The following is a 24,807-nucleotide window of genomic DNA, read 5'->3' on the forward strand; positions in this document are numbered from 1 at the left end:
CTTTTTGAGTGTTCCTTCTAGAAGGCCTTTTAGGTCTTCATAGAACCATTCAACTTCAGCTTCTTCAGCATCAGTGGTTGGATCATAGATTTGGACTACCGTGATTTTGAATGGTATGCCTTGGAAATGAACTGAGATCATTCTGTGGTTTTTGAGATTGCACCCAAGTACTGCATTTTGGGCTCTTTTATTGACACTGAGGGCTACTCCATTTCTTCTAAGGGATTCTTACCCACAGTAGCAGATATAAGGGCCATCTGAATTAAATTCACCCATTCCCTTTCCTACAAGTTCACTGATTCCTAGGATGTTAATATTCACTCTTGCCATCTCCCACTTGACCACATCCAATTTACCTTGATTCATGGACCTAACATTCCACATTTCTATGCAATATGGTTCTTAACATCATTGGACTTTACTTTCACCACCAGATACATCCACAACTGGGCCTTGTTTCTGCTTTAGCTCAGCCTTCATTCCTTCTAGAGCTATTAGTAATTTCCCTCCATTCCTCCCCAGTAACATACTGGACACCTTTCACCCTGGGGCCTCAATTTTCAGCATCATATCTTTTTGCCTTTTCATATTGTTCATAGGGTTCTTGTGGCAAGAATATTAGAGTGGCTTGCCATTTCTTCCTCCAATGGACCACATTTTGTCAGAATTCTTCACTATGACTTGTCCATCTTGGGTGGCTCTGCATGGCATGGCTCATAGCTTCATTGAGTTACACAAGCCCCTTCACCACGACAAGGCTGTGATCCATGAAAGGGACTGTGGGGGGCAGGAGTAGGAAGAGGGCAGCTAACATTGTACTCAATGGTAAAAATCTTAGAGCTTCTTCTCAAAAATCAAGAACAAGACAAGGATACCCACTCTCACCACTCTCATTCAGTTAGGTAAGAAAAAGAAATTAAAGGCATCCAAATCGGAAAGGAAGGTGTAAAAATGTCCCTGTTTATAGATGATATGATATTACATATAGAAAACCCTGACCACTTCTCAAACAGTTATTAGAATTAATAAATAAATTCAGTAAAATTGCAGGATATTAAATCACTACATTTCCCTCATTATCTAAAAATAGGGCATTCCTATGAAATCTTTAGTAAGCCAAAATGGCGAAAATGAAAAAGTGATTACCTTTGGCTGCATCTTGCTAACAAATTCACAGAATAAATCAAGATAAAGCACACATGCTCACAGACAGTTCAGAGCTATAGCAGCTTGATACTGAAGTTCTAAGTGTAGTTCTTGGGGAATGAGCTTGGTAGCACCAGTCTCACTGTTCAGGGTTCATGCTACCTTGAACAATGAGAGCACTGCTATTAACAGATTGTTGCCCCAAAAAAACCCTGAAGGTTGTTTTCACTTTTCACCTTTCCTTGTAAAAGCGAAAATTCTCTGGATTTTGTTCAGTTAGCAAAAATAGGTGATAATGTAGGTTTTTCCTAAAAGCAAAATGGCATAAAGCCAACTTCCAAAAAGCAGAAAATACATATGTGTATATGTATATATATATATATATATATATATATATATAAATCATCTGCATTATAGTAATAATGAGCAATCAGAAAGAGAAATTAAGACAACAATTCCAAGTATAACTGCATTTAAAAGAATTAAATATCTAGGAATAAATTTAACCAAGGACATGAAAGACCTGTACACAGAAAAGTCATAAGACACCAAAATAAATTTGAAGAATTAAAAGTAAATGGAAAATATTCCATACTCATGAATTGGAAGAATTAACATTAAATGTCCATACTACCCAAAGTGGTCTACAGATTCACTCAATATTTTTTTAATATAAATTTATTTATTTTAATTGGAGGTTAATTACTTTACAATATTGTATTGGTTTTGCCATACATCAACATGAATCCGCCACCGGTATACACGTGTTCCCCATCCTGAACCCCCCTCCCTCCTCCCTTCCTGTATCATCTCTCTGGGTCGTCTCAATATTGAATCAGTTTTCTATCAATATCCCAATGGCCTTTCCAAAGAAACAGAAGAAACAATATTAAAATTTGTATGGAACCATAAAAGACCCCAAGTAGCCAAAGCAGTCTTGAGAAAGAACAAATTTATGGCATATGAGCCTAAAACATACAATAGGGGGAAACAGCCTCTTTAATAAACGGTGCTTGGAAAACTGGACAGCTACATGCTTAAAAAAAAAAAAGGAACTGGGTCACTGTCTTAGACTTGTTGATTTTATTTAGTTGCTACATTGTGTCTGTCTCTTTTGTGACCCCATGGGCCGTAGCTGGTTTTAGAAAAGGCAGAGGAACCAGAGATCAAATTGCCAACATCCTCTGGATCATAGAAAAAGCAAGAGAGTTCCAGAAAAGCATCTATTTCTGCTTTATTGACTATGCCAAAGCCTTTGACTGTGTGGATCACAATAAACTGTGGAAAATTCTGAAAGAGATGGGAATACCAGACCACCTGATCTGCCTCTTGAGAAATTTGTATGCAGGTCAGGAAGCAACAGTTAGAACTGGACATGGAACAACAGACTGGTTCCAAATAGGAAAAGGAGTTTGTTAAGGCTGTATATTGTCACCCTGTTTATTTAACTTCTATGTAGAGTACATCATGAGAAACGCTGGGCTGGAAGAAACACAAGCTGGAATCAAGATTGCTGGGAGAAATATCAATAACCTCAGATATGCAGATGACACCACCCTTATGGCAGAAAGAGAAGAGGAACTCAAAAGCCTCTTGATGAAAGTGAAAGTGGAGAGTGAAAAAGTTGGCTTAAAGCTCAACATTCAGAAAACGAAGATCATGGCATCCGGTCCCACCACTTCATGGGAAATAGATGGGGAAACAGTGGAAACAGTGTCAGACTTTATTTTTCTGGGCTCCAAAATCACTGCAGATGGTGACTGCAGCCATGAAATTAAAAGATGCTTACTCCTTGGAAGGAAAGTTATGACCAACCTAGATAGCATATTCAAAAGCAGAGACATTACTTTGCCAACAAAGGTCCGTCTAGTCAAGGCTATGGTTTTTCCAGAAGTCATGTATGGATGTGAGAGTTGGACTGTGAAGAAGGCTGAGCACCAAAGAATTGATGCTTTTGAACTGTGGTGTTGGAGAAAACTCTTGAGAGTCCCTTGGACTGCAAGGAGATCCAACCAGTCCATTCTGAAGGAGATCAGCCCTGGGATTTCTTTGGAAGGAATGATGCTAAAGCTGAAACTCCAGTACTTTGGCCACCTCATGCGAAGACTTGACTCATTGGAAAAGACTCTGATGCTGGGAGGGATTGGGGGCAGGAGGAGAAGAGGACGACAGAGGGTGAGATGGCTGGATGGCATCACTGACTCGATGGACGTGAGTCTGAGTGAACTCCGGAAGTTGATGATGGACAGGGAGGCCTGGCATGCTGTGATTCATGGGGTCGCAAAGAGTTGGACACGACTGAGCAACTGATCTGATCTGATCTGATCTGATGGGCCGTAGCCTGCCAGACTTCTCTGTGCAGGCAAAAAATAGTGGAGTGGATTGCCATTTCCTTCTCCAGGGAATCTTCCCAACCCACAGATCGAACCTGAGTCTCCTCTGTTGGCAGGTGGATTCTTTACCTGAGCCACCAGGGGAGCCCATCTTATTCCATACACAAATCTTAAGTCAAAATGGATTAAGGACTTGAATGTAAGACTTGAAACCATAAAACACCTAGGTGGAAAAAAAAAAAAAAGCCCACTGGAAAAAGGCTCCCTGACATTGATCTTATTGATGATTTTTGGATTTGATACCAAAAATAAAGGCAACAAAAGGAAAAATAAACAAGTGGGACTATATCAATCTACAAAGCTACCACACATCAAAGAAAGCCATCATCAACAAAATGAGAAGGCAGCTTCCTGAATGGGAGTAAGATACATGATTAACAAATCAGATATCTAGTAAAAGACTAATATCTAAAATACAGAGACCTCATATAATTCAGCAAGAAAACCAAACAAGCAAATTAAAAACTGGACAGATGATCTGAAAAGACATTTTCCCAAAGAAAACATACAGATGGCCAATAGGTACTTGAAAAGGTATTGCACATCACTAATCATCAGGAAAATACTAATCAAAACCATGGTGAGATATCACTTCACAAATAGAATGGCTATAATAATAAAAAAAAAAAAGACAAGAAATAACAGGTGTTGGCAAAGATGTGGAGAAAAGTGGACCCTCATCCACTGTTGGTGGAAATGTAAAATGTTATTTGCCCTTATGAAAAAATATGAAGTTTCCTGAAGAAATTGAAAATAAAACTACCATGTGATCTAGCAATTTTACTTCTGAATATTTATTCAAAGAAAATGAAAATGCTAATTCAAAATTATATGTGTACCTCCATGTTTACTGCAGCATTATTGGCTGTAGACAAGATGTGGAGGCTTGTCTCCACAATGGATGAATGAATAAAGAAAGTGTATAGTCATACAATGGAATATTATTCATCCATAAAAAGAAAATCTTGCCTTTGGTGACATCATGGATGGACTTTAAGGGCACCGTGCTTAGCAAAACAAGTCAGGCAGAGAAAGAAAATACCACCAGATTTCATTTGTATGCGGAATCTAGACCAACATGAAACCAAGCTTATAGATACAGAGAATAGACTGATGACTGCCAGAGGTCAGGGAAGGGGTAAAATGGATAAAGGGAATCATAAAGTATAATCTATCAGTTATAAAATACATAAATCATTGAGGATACAGTGTACAGCATGCTGACTATAGTTAATAATACTGTATTGTATATTTGAAAGCTGGGGAAAGTAGATTTTAAAAGTTTTTGCTATTATAAGAAAAATATTTAACTCTGTGTGATCATGGGTGTAAACTAGGCATCATAATCAAATCATTATGCTGTACCCCTAAAATTAATATAATGCTATATTGATATTGTTCTATTAATGGTCTAACCCTAACCCTAAGCTTCATTTTTAAAGTACCAGTATAAATTTAAGGACTTAAATATAAAATATCTAAAATTAAAAATCTTGCACTCAAGAGAAGAATGGAGATAATGGGAGAGTCAGTAAACTGGAATATAGATCAAGGGAAATTATCCAATTTAAAGAACATGGAGAAAAAAGATTAGAAAAAGAAGAATAGAATTTTAAAAATCTGTGGGAAAATACTCAAAGATCTAACATTAGGTCACCTTTGTTTCTGGACTCCAAAGACAGAAGTAAGAGTTTGAGGCAGAATAATATTTGAAGAAATAATTGCCAGAAATGTACAAAGTTTAGTGAAAGGCATACATTTATAAATTTAAGTACCTTATTGAGTACCAAAAGGAAAAGCTCAAACAAAAGCATGCATTTATATATTGTTCTCAAACTGCTAAAAACCAAAGACAGTGGGAAAAAATTGTGAAAGAGCTAGAGAAAAACAACACTTAGCAAGTAGGAGAACAAAAAAACAATGTAGGCAAGAAATAACCAAAGCTTGAAGACAGGGGAACATGTTAAAGAATTGGAAAATAAAAAGGAATGTCCATTTAGAATTCTGCAGACGGCATATCCCCTTCAGCAACAAAAGAAAAATGCCTATTCCAATGAATGAAGGAAAGCAAAAAGAATTTCATACCATGGATTTGCAGAATGAGTTTTTTAGGCCCAAAAGAAGAATTTGACATTCAGTCTATTGTTTTTAACTTTGTTAGATATAGTTCATCATTCCAGCCCCTCATAACTCAGTCCTGATGATCTGATATAGCATATTGGCCATAACTGTTTAGCTGGACATGATCAAGGCAAATATTTGAGGTATATGGGTAAAAAAAACTGTTAAATTTTACCTCTAAATTACTAGTTTCTGCTTTTTATAATTCATCTTTTTTTTCCCATCCTATCAAATATAACATCATAGAGCTAACCTTCCAGTATTTATCTGTTCATCACAATTCCTCAACAATCACTAACAAAACATAGTCTGTCTCTTGTATTTAGATTTCTCAGCACTGTGAATAGAAGCTAGGGCTTTGGAAACTGGAAATCATCTACAGTGGTTCAATGCAACTGTAAAAAAAAAAATTTTAATTACCAGTAACTCAAACAGTTCTTCAGTATTATCTATTAGGTAGATTGTAAAAAGTAAATAAGGTTAATGCCTTACTTGTTACATGTTATTAAGACTGAGAAATGGAAAAACTTTTCAAGCTTCACAAGATACTTCAGTGAAAGTCTGGAGCCCTAGTTAGAATTCTGAACTTTTAGAAGCAATTCAATCCATATGTACTGAGTCAGAAAAGAATTTCTATCTACTAGACTGTGACTTTCGTCTGGTTGCTAACTATATTAAGTAGAGGATTAAAAATTTTAACATATATATATATATATATGATACAAGATGATCATGCCAATGAGTTTGTTATTGCTTTGAAGGCAGAAACTATTTTGATCACTTTTCTGTGTCCTCTCTCAGAACATCCAAAGTGCTAGACATATCGTAGTTTGACTTTTTAAAAAATTATTGGAAATCACCTATTGATGATAAGCTCTATTCAAGGCTTAAATTGATGTGAAATGAAGCAGAAGACCATCCTAACTGAATTCACGAAGACCTGAAATCATCCCATTCTACACAAATTAACACAAAGACTGGAAAAACCATTCCACCATTTCTTTGAGGCATACAGCAAACCATACATCACAAGCGTTTTTATTGTACTCCTATACTTTTATTGTACATTGTCATTTTATAAAAATACCATCTTCATGATGGCCAGCCTGAGTTTCAAAATTGCCATTTGGCAGGCACATAAATGAGGGAAATGCTTTTTTATTACATTGTTTTGTTTCTGGCATAGACCTCAGGTTTTGATAGTCCTATCTTGTTTTAATCATTGTCAGTTGAATTCTACCAATGCCTATATTACCCTATGATTGGAAACATTTAAGTTAAAAAAAAAAACTTGATGGAAAATTCTCATAAATTATTCATCAAAAAGATAATAACCTATTAAATACAATTAAACTTTGAATTAATCTACAGACACTTCCAAAGAGTCTGATATTTTTAAACCATGTACCTTCATCACATAACCAAGAAAATTTGATCTACAGGGGCTCTTAATTTGAATCTGTCAGTTTCCTTTGCATTCTCTGTAGAGAACTTACAAGATAGTGGATAAAAGCATAGCCTGTACATTGAAACCTCTTGAATAAAATAAAGACAATACCAGCTCAACGATTATTTTAAGAGAGTGCTTTAAATAAACTAAATATTCACGATGTGGTAGCTCTTATTATTATTATTGTGTATGAAAGATAAAAGTCTTTTTTCATATACTCGTATGAAGAGTTGCTGGCATACCCTACAATGTGAAGATGGTTTTATTTACTTTACAAACAGTTTATATTTTGTTTTCTTTTTACACCAACATACTACTGCTTACTATTTTTTTCAATTTTGATAAATTATATTTTCAAGATACTTTCATCCACTGATCACAAAAAATACAAAAGTAACACTGAAAACCATTTGAAAGGCTGTGTGCAACCTAAGGCGAGAAATGAAGACAGAAATTTGGCATATTTAACTATTAACAGGGCTACCCAGGTGGCACTGGGCTTCCCTGGTGGCTCAGATGGTAAAGAATCCACCTGCAATGTGGGAGACATGGGCTCAATCCCTGGGTTGGGAAATTCCCCTGGAGGAGAGCACGGCAAACCACTCCAGTGTTCTTGCCTGGAGAATCCTCATGGACAGAGGAGCCTGCAAAGAGTAGGACATGACTGAGCAACTAAGTATACATTGTGAATAAAGATTTACATATATATATATATATATATATATATATATATATATATATATATATTTCTAATTTAAAATGAGAATCCCCTATATTTCACTCTCCAGTTGAGAAGTCTCTTCCACCAGTGAATGCTAAGAGTATCCTAAGACTTTTGTTTCTAATCTTTTCAACTAGAGGAGCCTCTTTTTAAACAAGCAAAAAAGTTTCTGATTTCTCAGATGCCACTGAAGTCCTTTTGCTATCTGATATATCTAAGAAATACAAAAAATGTTTAAAACTACTATAAATGTAGCAGTGCTTTTAAATAATAAAATTGTGTTAACAAAAGCACCTACATATATTTGAAAAAATAGTAAATACGTGTGAGACATATTTATTTCCTCTGCAGGGAGTGCTTGCTGCTAATGTGGGCCCATCTCCCTGCCCCCACACAAAGTCCCCCATAATGCACTCCTCCAATTAAACTGAATGTACCTCTTTCTGTTTCTTCCATGTACTCCACACAGCAGGACATGGAGAGGAAAACTTATTGGTGGTTGTGAGAGGGCATAGGAATGTAGTGCAAAAATATGACTTTAGTTCACACTCCGCCATTTATTAGGCCCCCAAGAAATTGTTGGATAATCATTAGCTCCTAGAAGCAAACTTAAATAACCTGCTGTGCTTATTGTCAAGGAGATTTTTAATGAGTTAGTAAAGTCCGGAGGGTTGAGAGAACTATCACAGAAGAGTAAACAAGATCTCAGGAAAAGGACAGCAATTAGAGATCAAGCCTCCGAGTGAGAAGAATGGTGACCAAGGACTCATTCTGAGACAGAGTGCAAGTAGTTATGTTACAAATACAGTCTAGCTCCAGTTGGAGCAAAAAAGGAGTAAGAAAGGGTCATAAGGATCTAATTGTCTAACAGGATCTGAGAGATGAGATGAAGTCAAAGTTTTTGAAGTGAAGCATTAAGAGACTGTTCAGACGGTAAAGAATCTGCCTGCAATGCAGGAGACCTGGGTTCCATCCCTGGGTCGGGATATAGCCAACTGAGCGGCTACATTAAGGTACTGAACATAACAAACGGACCTTAACGCATAAGTTCCTGATGCAATGGTGTGCATGAAAAGATCAGCTCCAGCAGAGAGATGCCTTCAGACAGCTTTGCGTCCAGGGTAAACACCTAGGACAGACCTGGGAAGCAGACCCCAAGATACATCTATTTTACCCTGCAGTCGGCTTTTTTTCTCTTTTTTTCTTTGGGATAGTTTCTTTACAGTGTTGTGTTAGTTTCTGCTGAACAACCAAGTGAATCAGTTATGTTGTTCAGTTGCTCAGTCATGTCCAACTCTTTGCGAGCCCATGGACAGCAGCATGCCAGGCTTCCTGGAGTTTGGTCAAACTCCTGTCCGTTGAATCAGTGATGCCATCCAACCATCTCATCCTCCGTCATCCCCTTCTCCTCCCGCCTTCAGTCTCTCTCAGCATCAGAGTCTTTTCTAATGAGTTGGCTCTTCACATCAGGTGGCCAAATTATTGGAGCTTCAGCCTCAGCATCAGCCCCTCCAGTGAATATTCAGGATTGATTTCCTTTAGGATTGACTAGTTTGATCTCCTTGCAGTTCAAGGGACTCTCAAGGAACAGCTAAAAATATTCACATATCCCCTCTCTATTGGACCTCCCTCCCAACCCGCCATCCCATCCCTCTACATCATCACAGAGCATGGAGCAGAGCTCCCTGTGCTATATAGCTGCTTCCCAATAGCTATCTGTTTTACACTTGGAAGCACACATATGTCAATCCCAGTCTCCCAATTCAGCCCGCCACCTCGTCCCCTGTGTCCACACATCCATTCCCTACGTCTGTGTCTCTATCTCTGCCTTCCAAATAGGTTCATCCATACCATTTTTCTAGATTCCACACATACGCACACATGTTAATATACAATATTGTTTTCCTTTCTCTGACTTACTTCACTGTTTATGACAGACTCTTAAGTCCATCCAGTGGGCTTTTTATTGCTTGGTTATAGTACTCTTGCCTGGAGAATCCCATGGATGGAGGAGCCTGGTGGGCTGCAGTCCATGGGGTTGTTGGGAGTCGGGCACGACTGAGCGACTTCACTTTCACTTTTCACTTTCATGCACTGGAGAAGGAAATGGAAACCCACTCCAGTGTTCTTGCCTGGAGAATCCCAGGGACAGAGGTGCCTAGTGGGCTGCCGTCTATGGGGTTGCACAGAGTCGGACACGACTGAAGCAACTTAGCAGCACAGTAAGAAATGTTGCAATAGGTAACAGAAACTACTTATATCTTAGGAAGTTAGGAAGACTTCTGGTTTTTATGTTGTTGTTCAGTTGCTAAGTCGTGTCTGACTTTACAACCTCATGGACTGCAGCATGCCAGACCTCCCTGTCCCTTACCATCTCCTGGAGTTCACCCAAGTTCATGTCCATTGAATCAGTGATGCTATCCAACGATCTCATCCTCTGGAAGAGGTCAGTTTTCATCCCAATTCCAAAAAAAGGGAAGTCCTAAAGAATGTTCAAACTACCAGTCAGTTGTGCTTACTTCCCATCCTAGTAAGGTTATGCTCAAAATCCTTCAAGCTAGGCTTCAGCAATACTTGAGTCAAGAGCTTCCAGGTATACAAGCTGGGCTTAGAAAAGGCAGAGGAATCAGAGATCAAATTGCCAACATTCGTTGGATCATAGAGAAAACAAGGGAATTCCAGAAAAAATCTACTTGTTTCCTTGATGACGCAAAAGCCTTTGTGTGGATCACAACAAACTGTGGAACAAACTGGTTTTTATATTGCATTATAAATAATGATTCAGCAAATATTTATGAATAACTTTCAAAGAGCCAGGCACTATAAATATATAGCTTATTTACTCAATCATTTGATAGCTGCTTCTTGAGTATTTGGACGCTCAGCTGGTAAAGAATCTGCCCGCAATGAGGGAGACCTGGGTTTGATCCCTAGATTCAGAAAATCCCCTGGAGAAAGGAGCAGCTACCCACTCCAGTATTCTGGCCTGGAGAATACCATGGACTGTATAGTCCATGAGGTCGTGAAGAGTCAGACACAACTGAGCGACTTTCACTTCACTTTGCTTCATTTCTTGAGTATTCACTAAGTGCCAAGTACTGTGTTAGGGTTAGAGCTTCTATGAAGGAAAAGAATGCTACTGAGGAAGACAGCTGTGAAAAGAAAGACATGAATAAGGTAAAGAAAAGCCCAATCTCAAGTGAGGATTTAAAATTTTTAATTGGTGATTCAGAAACATACTGAATGCTTAGAAGAAGGAAATGAGGGTTGGGGTTAGGTTAGCAGGATAAAATAACCAAGGCAGCAAAATCCAAAGCAAATGCAGGGGTAGGGGAAGAAAGGAACAACAAGACATGGATTTTCCTTTTAAATGATTCCTTATCTCATAAGGAAACTAACACACATATAAAACTATTTATTGAACTTTGAAAAATAATAAGCAGTTTAATGGGAAATCTAGAATATAAAAGTTCAGAATTGGTCTAGGCAACAAAATGAAATTTGGATGACTTCACATCATCTTCTGAGCACAGTAAGAACATCAGGCAGAATTCTAGAAGACTGTGGTAGTGCTCCTTGACCTTAGCCCACCATGAATAAGAACGTCCTCTGGGTGATTCAAGGAAACGTCTCATAGACTGAACCTCAGACTAAGAACTCTAACCCCAAGCCTTATCACTCTTCAAAGTGTCAAGTCTTTGTGAAGGTCTAAAACACAACCAGAATACAATCCTGGGGTAAGACAGACAAGTAGGAGTTATTTAGTCACTTTAAAATAAACATAAGGGTGAAATGAGAAGTGTTGATGAAAAGACACCTAATGATTTCTTTAACATATCAGACGAGATCTTTAAGGGGCAGGTTACAGTCCCAGTAAGAGGAACAAGGGAAAAGTGTTGATAAGACAGCTACTATGGGAAAAAAGTGAAAGTGAAAGTTGCTCGGTCATGTCCATCTCTTTGCAACCCCGTGGACTATACAGTCCATGGAATTCTCCAGGCCAGAATATTGGAGTGGGTAGCCTTTCCCTGCTCCAGGAGATCTTCCCAATCCAGGAATGGAACCCAGGTCTCTCACATTGCAGGTGGATTCTTTACCAGCTGAGCCACAAGGGAAGCCCCAAAATACTGGAGTGGGTGGCCTATCCCTTCTCCAGTGGATCTTCCCTATCCAAGAATCAAACCAGGGTCTCCTGCATTCTAGGTGTATTATTTAGGGGGAAAAAGGATTCTCTTAAAGACTTGAGAAATCCATGTCTGCATTTACAACTGCTAAGGACAGACTAACTGTGCTGCTCAAATCAAATGCATCCCTGACTTAAATTGTTCTATTATTCTGAAAACAATAGGATATTCAAAAATCTTGTCAAAGACACTAATTGGAAACAGAAGCCCAAACCTTTAATTAGTAAATGTCTGGTGAAAGCTGGTATACAAAATCCTTTTTCTGTTCTGTGATTGGGAGCTTATCCCTCTGTGGGAATCCTTGAAATGTTCTGAGAAGGAAAGTGACACAGTCAAAACAGTTTCCAGGAAGGTTAAATACAACAGTGATAAACAGAATAAATGAGGGAATGAAGTGGGAAGACTGGGACACAAAAAAGGAAGTGAAATCTAATTATGAGGTAGGGAATAAAGATCTATGGTGGCAGATGAACTAAAGCAAAAAGGGAGGATGTTGCTCTTGGTACATACTTGGATTTGAAATTCAGTGACAAGGGAGATACTGGAGAAATGAAACTGTATCATTTAATACAATTTCAACAGGCTGAAAAAGAAATCGATTTTGGAGTAGTGAGGAAAGTGAAGATGGATTTTGGTTAGAGTGTAACCTACTTGTAGAGCTCTTCATAGGTCACTAGACTGGAATCTGAAGGCTGAATTACAGATTCCAATTTGGGAGTCATCAATATCAGTGGTTCTCAATTGGGGTCAGCTTTGCCCCCCAGGGGTCATTTAACAATGTCTGGGGACATCTTTGCTGTCACAACTAGGAGGATGGTATTGCTGCAGCCTGGTAGGTAGAGGTCAGTGATGCTGTTAAAGTATCCTCTGTGCACACAACAGCTCCCTACAACAAAGACTCACTTGGCCCCAAATGCCAATAGTGTCAATGTTGAGAAATCCTGCTCTCCAATGTCAGAGTACATTAGGGCTATCTAGTCCAATCAGTGCATATAGTGTATTCTTATTCAATTTATAGAAAATAAAAATAGTAGGAAGCATATATTGGATCTTACTCTTTCAGGCACTATACTCACATTACGTGGTTTATTTTATTTAATCTTTTGAATGCTTTGAGATCAACACCACCTTTATCTCCATTTAAGAGGTTAGGAAACTGATCCACAGAGAAGTTATCTACCAAAAGCCACACGGTTGAGAAATTTGGGGGCCCAGACTGCAACCAAAAAGCCTCTCCCAGAACCACAATTCTAAGATGTCACCACTAAGATGACACATACAGTGATTATAGGTATGGGATGCTCAAGCCCAGTGGTAGAAAAGAGACAATTACACAGAGCAGAAACACTTTACTGCCTTCATTTCTCTCTCTCTTTCTCTGTCTCTCACACACACACAAAATCAGCTCTCTCAAATATTAATAGCAATGTTTTTCTGTGTCACAGAAAAGTCCATTGTGTCATTGACAAATTCCAGAGCTCCTCCTGGGCGAGGGTTTTGAGTGGAGCAAGGTACCTTGAGCACCATCCAAAGCAGCAGTTTTGATGATCTTAGCATTTGGACATGTGCATGTGTCCAGATGTATTTTATCTAATTTGTGAATAATAATAAAGACCCAGATTCTCCTGATGACATGATTTTTACTATGTAAATTAGAACAGAATAGAAGTTAGTCCTGTAATAATGTATATCACATTTCCTTACTCTCCTTCCTTTCCAATATGCTTTTCTAACTGCCAAAGAACGATGTAAAATTCAAGCTAATGACCTTGGGGATGGCACTGGATGTTCATGTGTGATTGTCACTGTCATTCACAGAATTTGTTGAAAACTACTGATTTAGTAGTTAGGATGTATTCACCAAGATAAGCATTTAAACTCCTCAATTGTGACTTTCAAATCATCCACTTTAAATGTAAATTACACAAACATTTCTCATTTTATCAAGCGAGATAGGCACAGCTTTTAGTATAATTTTCTCTCCATTTGGTTACAAAGATAGAACCCATTTCTCTGAAGTACAGTTGTTTCCAAACTTTTAAAAGTATACTCTGTCTTCAAATTTATTAAGAAATAAAAATATTCATAAGAAAAAAGGTTGAAAAAGGGAGACATTCTGAAGCCAGTTGGGGAAGTTCAGAGGGAGGAAGGCTGTTAGGCTAAGCTAGAGAGCATTGATCCACCAATCAGGCCGGAACGCACGCAACTTTGGGGGCGCCACAGAACACAATTTTAAAAGGATCATCCAATATATTTTAGGATAATTTAGATCAGTGCTCCCCAACGTTTTTGGCACCAAGGACTGGTGTTATGGAGGACAGTTTTTCCATGGACTGGAGTGGAGGGTGGTTTTAGGATGATTCATGCACATCACATTTATTGTGGACTTTATTTCTATTATTATTACATCAGCTCTACCTCAGATCATCAGGCATTAGGTCTCAGAGGCTGGGGACCCCTGACTCAGATAATAAAATTATTAAAACTACCTTAAAATCTTGTAAGTAGGTCTCATTGATATTTTAATTAAATTCTATCTGAAAATATGATATTATGCAATATACATGTCATTAAGTGCTACATCTTATTTTAGGTGTTAAACTTGAAATTTCTTTTTCTTTTTTTTTTATTTTCAAGTGGTGTACAGTCCCCTGAGGCACTCAGGTCCTATCTCAGCCAGTGGCTTATATTCATCTCTTGACCATTTCTGTCAAAAATGCAAATTTCATTTTTACTACAAAAAACTAAAGTAACTCATACTTACTGGAGTTTTGAATGTAGCTCTCTGACACAGTGCTTAATTTAAGATGGACTGTTTTACTCCTTTAAACTGTATTTTGGGATTCCTTTGGAGCCATGATATATTTCTTTTGATTGTTCTCTTCTTTTCTGGTAAACAGTGACTGTAATAAATCTTGATCCTGTCTTTGGTCTAGATATTTAGTAGTCATGTATTTGTTTTCTTTGATAGCTGCACACATTAATATTTATAACCATTTTTCTCTGCAGCATCTCCCAGATGGCTCCGCGCCCAGCGCACATGTTGAATTTTATCTTTTACCGTATCCCAGTGAAGCCCGGAGGAGGAAAACAAAATCTGTTCCAAAATGTACTGACCCCACTTACAATGAGATTGTAAGTATGATTCATCTTTTGTCCAGTCACTTTGTATTTTTTCTTACCATTTTTCAGCTTCACAATGAAATATGGAAAATCTATAGTAATAGACAGCATTATTTCATAAAGGGAAGATGTTTCCCAAAATAGCCACTGTGTGCCACTCACTGTTCTTGATGCTATAAGAATAGGAAAATACAGCTTTCAAAGTGCTTATGAACCAATTTTCAAATTGTGGCTAGCTTACAGCAAGAGCCAAAGACTTTATGGCATTTGTTTCGCCTCCTAACATTATCCCTGACTCCATCTTGTTTTCTCTAATAAGCTTTTCTTTCCCTCGTTTTCCTTACCTGATAACTTTATCATAGTCTAATCTATTGTAAATGTTATAAAATCTCCTTTGAAAAACTGAAAAAAATAAACAAGTACAAAGCACAAATTATGAAAAAATAAGTACAAAGCACAAATTATATTAAAGTTAATTTATATTATATACAGCTCTCTAATTCCTTTGTAGTATACAATCTGAACATCCGATCCTCTCTTTTTTTCTAAGGCAAACCCTACATTTTCCTCTTGATTCCATCCTTTCCCATCTCCTCTGTACCTTGCTCACTTGATTCTTTGCTTACCTTTCCAGTGGGTTGTCTTACCCACTGAATCCTCAACTCCGAAATCTTAAAAAAAAAAAAAAAAAGTCTTCAACTCAGCTTTTATAAAGCATCAATTTTTTCTTCTCTTGCTATCACCTCCACACTTTAGCAAACTTGGCATATTTCCTGCTCTCTGTTCATCGCCTCCTTCTCACCACTTTATCCTTTGCAATATGGATTCTACCTTGACCAATGCTGCTTTGTTCAAAGGGCACCAGAAGACTCCTAATTGTTCAGTCCAGTGATCCAATGGGCTGTCCTCTCCTGAGCACTTAGACAGCAACTCTATTAACTGCTTTCTCTTTCTTGACACCTCCCTTTTGCTTCTTTTTTGTTTGTTTGTTTTTTTTTTTTTCCCTTTTGCTTCTTGAGCTCTGCCTTTTAACTCCCTTGTTTTCTTTAACCACTCTCTCATTTTCCTTCACTGCCATTCTTCCCCTGAAAATATTTATTTACTGGAGTTCCATGATGTGACCTCATCTCTTCTTGATATATACACTCAAAATGATCTTATGGATCTACAGGTTTTCATTTATTACCTACTTGAAGCTTGCATCTCAATTATTTCCTCAAACTCTAGCTTCTTTCCTAAGCTTTAAACCTGTGTGTACATGTTCAGTCATGTCTGAGTTTTTGTCACCCTGTGGACCCACCAGGCTGCTCTGTCCATAGGGATTCTCCAGGAAAGAATACTGGATTGGTTTGCCACGCCCTCCTCCAGGGGATCTTCCCAATCCAGGGATTGAACCCAGGTCTCCAGATGGCAGGCAGATTCTTTATCACTAAGCCACCAGGGGAGCCCTTTAAACCTGTACTTTTACCTGATTATTGAAGAGCCCCTGAGATGTCAGGGAGGGTGGGAGGGAAGCTGAAGATGAAGGGGATATATGTATACTTATAGCTGAATTCACATTGTACGGCAGAAATCAACACAAGATTGTAAAGCAATTACAAAAGTAAGTTAAGAGTTAGTGACTCAGTTGTGACCGACTCTTTGCAACCCCATGGACTGTAGCCAGGCTCCTCTATCCATGGAATTCTCCAGGCAAGAGTAGTGGAATGGATAGCCATTCCTTTCTCCAGGGGATCTTCCTGATCCAGGGATTGACTGGGGCTGCCAGAGTCCTTTCTGAGTTGACTCAGATGCTCATCTGGCCTCACTTCTCTCTGGCTATTGGAGGAGGTCTCAGGTGTTAGCCACATGTGTGCTTGATGTTCTTTACCACATGCTGCTGGCTTCCCAAACAGCTAGTTATCCAAGACAGAAACAAAGATGCCACACTACTTTCTGAGCCACCAGGGAAGCCCAAAGCAATTATATTCCAATTAAAAAAGAAAGAGCCCCTTTAGGATGCCTCCTAGGCCCTTTTAAACCAGGTTTCCCTCCAGTGTCATCTCAGAAGATACTAATGACATCACTCTCTTCCTCACTCACAAGTCCAGTTAATCCCCAAGTTTTGTCAGTTTTACTTGGGCAGTCATCTGCCTCTTCAATCCATCTTCTCCTCTGTGTCCCATCACTGTGTCTCTGGTGAAAGGCCTCATAACTTTGGCTAATATAATAGCTTCCTATCTGCCCGTCTTGCGCTTTTCAATTAAATCATTCACATTTCTATCTAAAGTGTCAAAAACTACTCATTTTTATTGCTCTCCTACATAACTTTTTCCAAATGTTCCTTACTACCTACTGGATAATATCCAAAATCCTAAGTGTGGCATTCACAGCCCTTCAAATTTGACTCAGTAATTTTCCAAAGTTGTCTCTGGAGCAGTATCATCCTTATATACCTTTAAAAAATTTTTTGTTTTGAGATAATCGTAGATTCACAAGCAGTTAGAAGAAACAATATAGAGAGAATTCAAATACCCTTCAACCACTTTTCCTAAAATGGCAACACTTTGCCTGACTATTGACAATATCATAATCAGGAAATTAGCATTGGTACAATTCACTGACCTTATTAGGATTTCTCATTTTAAACGTGTCCTTCTGTATGCATATATTTAGTTCTGTACATTTATATCACAAGTACAGGTTTGTGTGATCATCACAATCAACCAAGGTCTAGGCCATTCCATCACAATGATTCCTGGTGCTGTCCGAGAAAGCCACAGTCACTCTTCCCACTCGAACACTCCACGCCCAACTCTGGCAACGCTTAATATATTCACTATCTCTATAATTTTGTCATTTCAAATGTTATATAAATGGAATCATACAGTTTGTAACATTTTGAGGTTGGCTTTTTTATTTTACTATACATCTCACGAGAGATCCATCCAAGTAGCTGCATGTATCAACAGTTTGTTTTCGCTGCTGAGTAGTAGTCATGGCAGGGAGGTATGAAAGTTTAACTATTTACCAATTAAAGGACATTTGGGTGGTTTCTGACTGGGGACTACTGCAATACAAAGCTGTTCTGAACACTGATGTATAGATTTTTGTGTAAATATAAGTTGCAATTTCTCTAAGAGAGATGCTCAAGATGTAATTACAGGGGTATATGGTAATGCCACATATAGTTTTTTCTTTTTTTTTTAATTTTATTTTATTTAACTTTACAATATTGTATTGGTTTTGCCATATATCAAAATGAATCTGCCACAGGTATACATGTGTTCCCCATCCTGAACCCTCCTCCCTCTTCCCTCCCCATACCATCCCTCTGGGTCATCCCAGCCTATAGTTTTTCAAAGAAATTGTCATACTCTTTTTCCACACCATTTTACACTCCGAATGCAATATTTGTGCTAGTTTCCCTGCATCTCTCCCAGCATTTGGTATCATTTTTATTTTATCAAATAAAAATATCCCTTTTTAATTTTAGTTCATTTGATAAGTAATGAGTGATAGCTCAGTGTGGTTTTAATTTGCACGTATCTAGTAGCTAATGATCGGAGAAGGAACGGCACCCACTCCAGTGCTCTTGCCTGGAGAATCCCACGGACGGAGGAGCCTGGTGGGCTGCAGTCCATGGGGTCGCTAAGAGTCGGGCATGACTGAGCGACTTCACTTTCACTTTTCACTTTCATGCATTGGAGAAGGAAATGGCAGTCCACTCCAGTGTTCTTGCCTGGAGAATCCCAGGGACGGGGGAGCCTGGTGGGCTACCGTCTGTGGGGTCGCACAGAATCGGACACGACTGAAGCGACTTAGCAGTAGCAGCAGCAGTAGCTAATGATGCAAATTTCTTTTCATGTGTTTATTTACTATCTACATATCTTCTTTGGTGAAATATGTCTGTGTGTCTTTGTTCATTTTCTAAGTAGAGAGTCTACATTTTTACTTATGTTTACTATTGACTTTTGAGAATCTTTATATATTATCAATAACCTTTGTCAGATACGTGGTTTGCAAATATTTTCTCCAAGGCTGTAGCTTGACTTTCCATCCTTTTCTCAGGGTCTTTCACAAGTAAAAGTTTTTAATCTTGATGAGGTCCAATTCATCAATTGTTTTTCTCTTATAGACTGCATATTTGGTGGAAAGTCTAAGAACTCTTCACCTAGCACTTTCTAAAGAGTTTCTCCCATAGAAAGTGAGTCACTCAGTCGTGTCCGACTCTTTGCGATCCCATGGACTGTAGCCTATCAGGCTTCTCTGTCCATGGGATTTTCGAGGCAAGAGTACTGGAGTGGGTTGCCATTTCCTTCTCCAGGGGATCTTCCTGACCCAGGGATCGAACCCAGGTCTCCTGCATTGCCGGCAGACGCTTTACCCTCTGAGCCACCAGGGAAGCCCAAATATTTTATAGTTTTATATTTTACATCTAAGTCCATTATTCATTTTGAGTTGACTTTTGAATAAAGTGTGAAGTTTAGGTTAAAGTTCACTTTTTTTTTGCCTATGAATGCCAATTATTCCAGCACCATCTATTGAAAAAGCAATTCTTCCTACATTTAATGTCTTTTGCACCTTTCAGCACCTTTAACAAAAATGTCAGGAATATTTGCTTGCTCATGCCCTTCCACTGCCCCACACTTAGTCATATTCTCCAGTCACATTACACAGCTTGTCATTCCCTGAATAATCCCTGTGACCTCTGTGACTGAGCTCATGAGGCTGTTCACCCTCCTGCCCTTTTCTGCCAACTTTGATGTTCCCCTCAAATATGGACTCTGTGAACCACTCTTTCCTCCCTGACTCTTATACCACATTTACCATCTCTTGTTCAGTCCTACATAATTATTTTTTTCTTTTAGTACACTGAAAACTTCTTGAGGACAAAGAAAAAGTTTTATCTTTCTTAGTATCTCTGAAACTTAGCTATGTCTTTTTTTTTTTTTAACTTTACAATATTGTATTGGTTTTGCCATATATCAAAATGAGTCCACCACAGGTATACATGTGTTCCCCATCCTGAACCCTCCTCCCTCCTCCCTCCCCATACCATCCCTCTGGGTTGTCCCAGTGGTTCGATGCACAATACTGAAACTTAGCTATTTCTTAAAAGATTTGTGGAATTAAATATTTGGGGTAATTCCATAAGTGACACTTTTTGTGTATGTGGAAAAATGTAAAACCAGCAAACATTTATATATATTCAACTATATGTATAATTTAGTAAGGAAAGATACTTTGACATTTTATTATTTGCCATGATGTCAACCATTAGAGATATATGTACATGCTCAGTTGCATCCAACTGTTTGCAACCCTATGGACCATAGCCTGCCAGGCTCCTCTGTCCATGGGATTCTCCAGGCGAAGATACTGGAGTGGGTTGCCATGCCCTCCTCCAGGGCATCTTCCTGACCCAGGGATCAAACCCACATCTCTTAAATCTCCTGCATTGGCAGGTGAATTATTTACCACTAGCACCACCTGGGAAGCCCATAAGTCTATGCATAGCAAACTCCAATTCATACATAATCCAAATGAGCAGGAAGATGAATTCATGTATGAGTGACTGCCTTAATAGTAACGATCATCAAATAAACAAATTTGTCAAGGAAGTGGTTGAATTTAGAAAGCCATGAGAAGAAAAAGACATCTTTTTTAGGAGTCCTTGTTAATATTTTAATAAGTATTCTTTCTGAATTATGTCTCTTTCTCTCAACAGACACATTCTCTAACAAAAATGGGATCATATTGTACCTATTAATTTGTTACCTGCTTTATTCAGTAAGCATATAAGACTACAGTATTTTAATTTTTCTCCCATTATGCTGTGTCTATATCAATACAAGAATATTTCTAAGAAATACCCCCCAAAAGGGCACCAGTTTTAACTGTGGTTTTACTTTCTCTCCCCTTCAACTATACTATAGGCCCCCATCTCTTTGCTAAATCCCCTCTATTATTTCTGTGCATTCTTAGCAACACCTTATACAGACGTCCTCATCCCTTCATATCCGCAGGGGAGGTTAGCTCCGGGACTCCCGAGCATACCAAAATTCTCGGGTGCCCAAGTTCTTTCTATAAAATGGCATATTTGCATATAACCTATACACATCCCCCATTTACATTAAATTGTCTCTAGGTGACTCATAAGAGTTGATACAATGTATATGCCATGTAAATAGTAGCTGGTAGGCAACCGATTCAAATTTGCTTTCTAGAACTTGGGAAATATTTTTCCCTGAATATTTTTTGATATGTGGTTGATTGAGTCCATGACTGCAGAGCTCATGGCTACACAGAGGGCCAACCGTTTGTGCTTTCTGAGGAGCCTGGTAATTATCACATGGCATCTACCTTGTATTTAACTTCTCCCGTTTGCTTCCTGAGGGCTGCTATATCAGGGACTTTGGGATTTCTCAAACTGCCAAAGCCAGGCAGAGATCTGGGGAATGGGAGAGAACGACTTCACTCCCCTTCTTATATAAACCTCTTAGAGGAATTCAAAGGGAATATCATATTGCATCACTTCAGAAAGCTTTTCAGGAAAATAGTTCTTTGAGGTGTTATTCAGAAGCCTCTTTCTCCCTAATACTGAGACCTGAAAGAGGCTGGGTCAGGACCACTGCCAAGTGTCCCTTCAGCATCCACCCTTCAGATACTAAAGCTCTGATACAAGGCCAAGTTTGTCACCTTGATGCTCTCCAGAGTGGTTCCCAACAGGACTGCCTGCACCCTTCCTGAAAACCCTTCTCACATACAGAGCCCTGTGGTGGACACGGCTGGGCTCAGGACGGGGTGGGACTGGTGCCACCAGTGGGGTGGTCGGAGTGCCCCCAGAACTTCCCTCCAAGTCTTTCAGAAGCAGAGTGGGCTGCTAACTCCGCTGCCACTGCTCTTTCTACTCTACTGTCTTTGTTATCTGGTTGAGAACCATCATTTTCCAATACAATATTGTAAAGTAATTAACCTCCAATTAAAATAAATAAATTTATATTAAAAATAAATAAATAAATAAAAAGTAAAAAAAAGAACCATCATTTTTAATGACTCATTAGAAATAGATTCAATTTTTAAAATTATATTGTTATAGTCCATGTATCTTGCACATCGTGTTCCTTTTTTTAAAATTGAAATATAATTGATTTACAGTGTTGTGCCAATCACTGGGCATATAGACTCACTTATACATATAGAGACAGTCTTTTTATATTCTTTCCCATTCTGGTTAGGACAGGATATTGAATATAGTTCTCTATGCTATACAGTAAGGCCTTGTGGTTTATCCATCCTGTATCTAGTAACTGACATTATATTCCTTTCTTAGACATTATCCTACTATAAAGCATAGAGGAGATATTAGAAAGGACAGAATAAGAATGTTCTATGTAGTTCACGTGCCTTAAAATATCCAGCATGTGCATGAATATCTAGCATAGAACGCAGTGTATGGTACACTCAGTAAGCAATGGTTATTATTGTCTGTAACATCCTCTCATTCCATACTCATAAAGTAATGATAATTCTGTTTGTAGAGGAAGACCCTGAGGCCCTGAGGTAGATATTTTGATCAGGGTTAGGTAACTAAATTTCAAGCCCAGAAGTGCCTGATTCCAAAGCTCTGCTGCTGCTGCTGCTGCTAAGTCACTTCAGTCGTGTCCGACTCTGTGCGACCCCACAGACGGCAGCCCACCAGGCTCCCCCGTCTCCGGGATTCTCCAGGCAAGAACACTGGAGTGGGTCACCATTTCCTTCTCCAATGCATGAAAGTGAAAAGTGAAAGGGAAGTCACTCAGTCGTGTCCGACTCTTTGCGACCCCATGGACTGCCGCCCACCAGGCTCCTCTGTCCATGGGATTCTCCAGGCAAGGGTACTGGAGTGGGGTGCCATTGCCTTCTCCGTCCAAAGCTCTGACTGACCCCATTAAACTTTCTGTGCTGTCCCTCCCTCGCTCTACCCGCAGAGTCCTGGCTTTCAACTCTCCCTTTCACAGTCACCTCTTCATTCCTTCTCTCACCAGCCCTAAGCACAATTCAGTTTCCATGCTATTTTCCTCCCCTTGCAATCCTTCAAACACTCTTTAGAATTATTTACTAGAACTTGGTGTCAAATGAAATAGTGAATGCTTGCATATAAGTTAGTAGATATTAAATTACCCTAAGCAGTGTTCTACTTGATGTAACAGTTTCAAACTTACACATTCAGTGTTTGTCAGAAGGCAGTGAAGACTTGACACATGCTTCAATGGCACCCCACTCCAGTACTCTTGCCTGGCAAATCCCATGGGCAGAGGAGCCTGGTGGGCTGCAGTCCATGGGGTCGCTAGGAGTCAGACACGACTGAGCGACTTCACTTTCACTTTCATGCACTGGCGAAGGCAATGGCAACCCACTCCAGGTTCTTGCCTGGAGAATCCCAGGGACGGGGGAGCCTTGTGGGCTGCCGTCCATGGGGTCACACAGAGTCGGACACGACTGAAGTGACTTAGCAGCAGCAGCATGGGTAAAAAGTATTACAAAGTGAAATTAAAAGAGCTGTGTATTTTTGGTTCTGTTTATATTAAGGCAGAATACATATTAAATCATTTGGTGAAAAGTCTCAAAGAATATAGTCATCTGCATACATCTCTAGCATTACACACTAATTTTTCATTGCAATGAAGAAAAAAGTGCTTATTTTTAAAATGTTACAGATGAAGTAAAGCAATTAGAATATATGTATATATCATCTATGATGTGCAATAATTACATGTTATAAAACAGTCACTTCAAGAAAAATAGCTTTTACACAATAAAGCATAGGAAAAAAATCCATAGTAATATAAACTTTGGAGTTTAAATGTTTGCATTTTAACCAGGAAGGCAATTAATTCCTAGCATCGTATATTAGAGAAATTCTGCTTGCTAAATAGCTGGAGACTCAACTTTGTCTACCACTATTATTTCCTGTCAGCTAAGGTAAAATGGGCTTCCCTGGTGCCTCAGCTGGTATAGAATCTGCCTGCAATGAGGGAGACCCAGGTTCGATCCCTGGTTGGGAAGATCCCCTGGAGAAGGGAATGGCCCTCACTCCACTATTCTTGCCTGGAGAATTCCATGGACAGAGGAGTCTGGTGGGCTACAGTCCATGGGGTCACAAACAGTCGGCCATGACTGAGCAACTAACAGTTTCACTTTTCAAGACAAAAATACCAAGAAATGACTGTTCTTTTTTTGTGTATTTGATGGATCTTTTTTGGTTATAATTCATTAGTGTTTACTATGTACCAGGTTTTGCACCAAGGATTATTATATTCATTGTCTCATTTTATTCTTCCTCACAATACTAAAACGTAAATATTATCACCATATTCAAATAAGAAAGTGCATTCAGATGGCCCCCAACTTGGGATGGTTCAACCTGAAATTTTTTGAACTTACAGTGGTGCAAAAGCGGTATGCATTCAGTAGAACCTGTACTACAAATTCTGATCTTCTCCCAGCTTATCAGTGCGTGGTAGAATATTCTCTCCTGATGCTGGGCAGTGGCAGTGAGCCACAAGGCTCAGTCAGTCACGCAATCATGAGAGTAAACAACCAGTACTCTCACAACCATTTAGTACCCAGCCAGCCATTCTGCTTTTCACTTTCAGTACTGTATCCAATAAATTATATGAGACATACACACATTGTTATAGAAGA

The 24,807-nt window shown here is 38.8% G+C and overlaps 1 protein-coding gene across 6 annotated transcripts in view; it reads left to right on the forward strand.

The window, feature by feature from the left end:
- Nucleotides 1-24,807, forward strand: part of PIK3C2G (phosphatidylinositol-4-phosphate 3-kinase catalytic subunit type 2 gamma) — a 504,349-nt gene that overhangs the window by 476,471 nt on the left and 3,071 nt on the right. For all 6 annotated transcript variants that reach the window (XM_044941205.2, XM_044941209.2, XM_025283326.3 and 3 more), the window contains one exon: nt 15,025-15,150. In XM_044941205.2, coding sequence (XP_044797140.2) covers nt 15,025-15,150 — 126 coding nt within the window. The remainder of the gene's footprint in view (nt 1-15,024; nt 15,151-24,807) is intronic.

This window comes from Bubalus bubalis, chromosome 4 (genome assembly GCF_019923935.1).
Source record: "Bubalus bubalis isolate 160015118507 breed Murrah chromosome 4, NDDB_SH_1, whole genome shotgun sequence".
NCBI classification, from domain to species: Eukaryota; Metazoa; Chordata; class Mammalia; order Artiodactyla; family Bovidae; genus Bubalus; species Bubalus bubalis.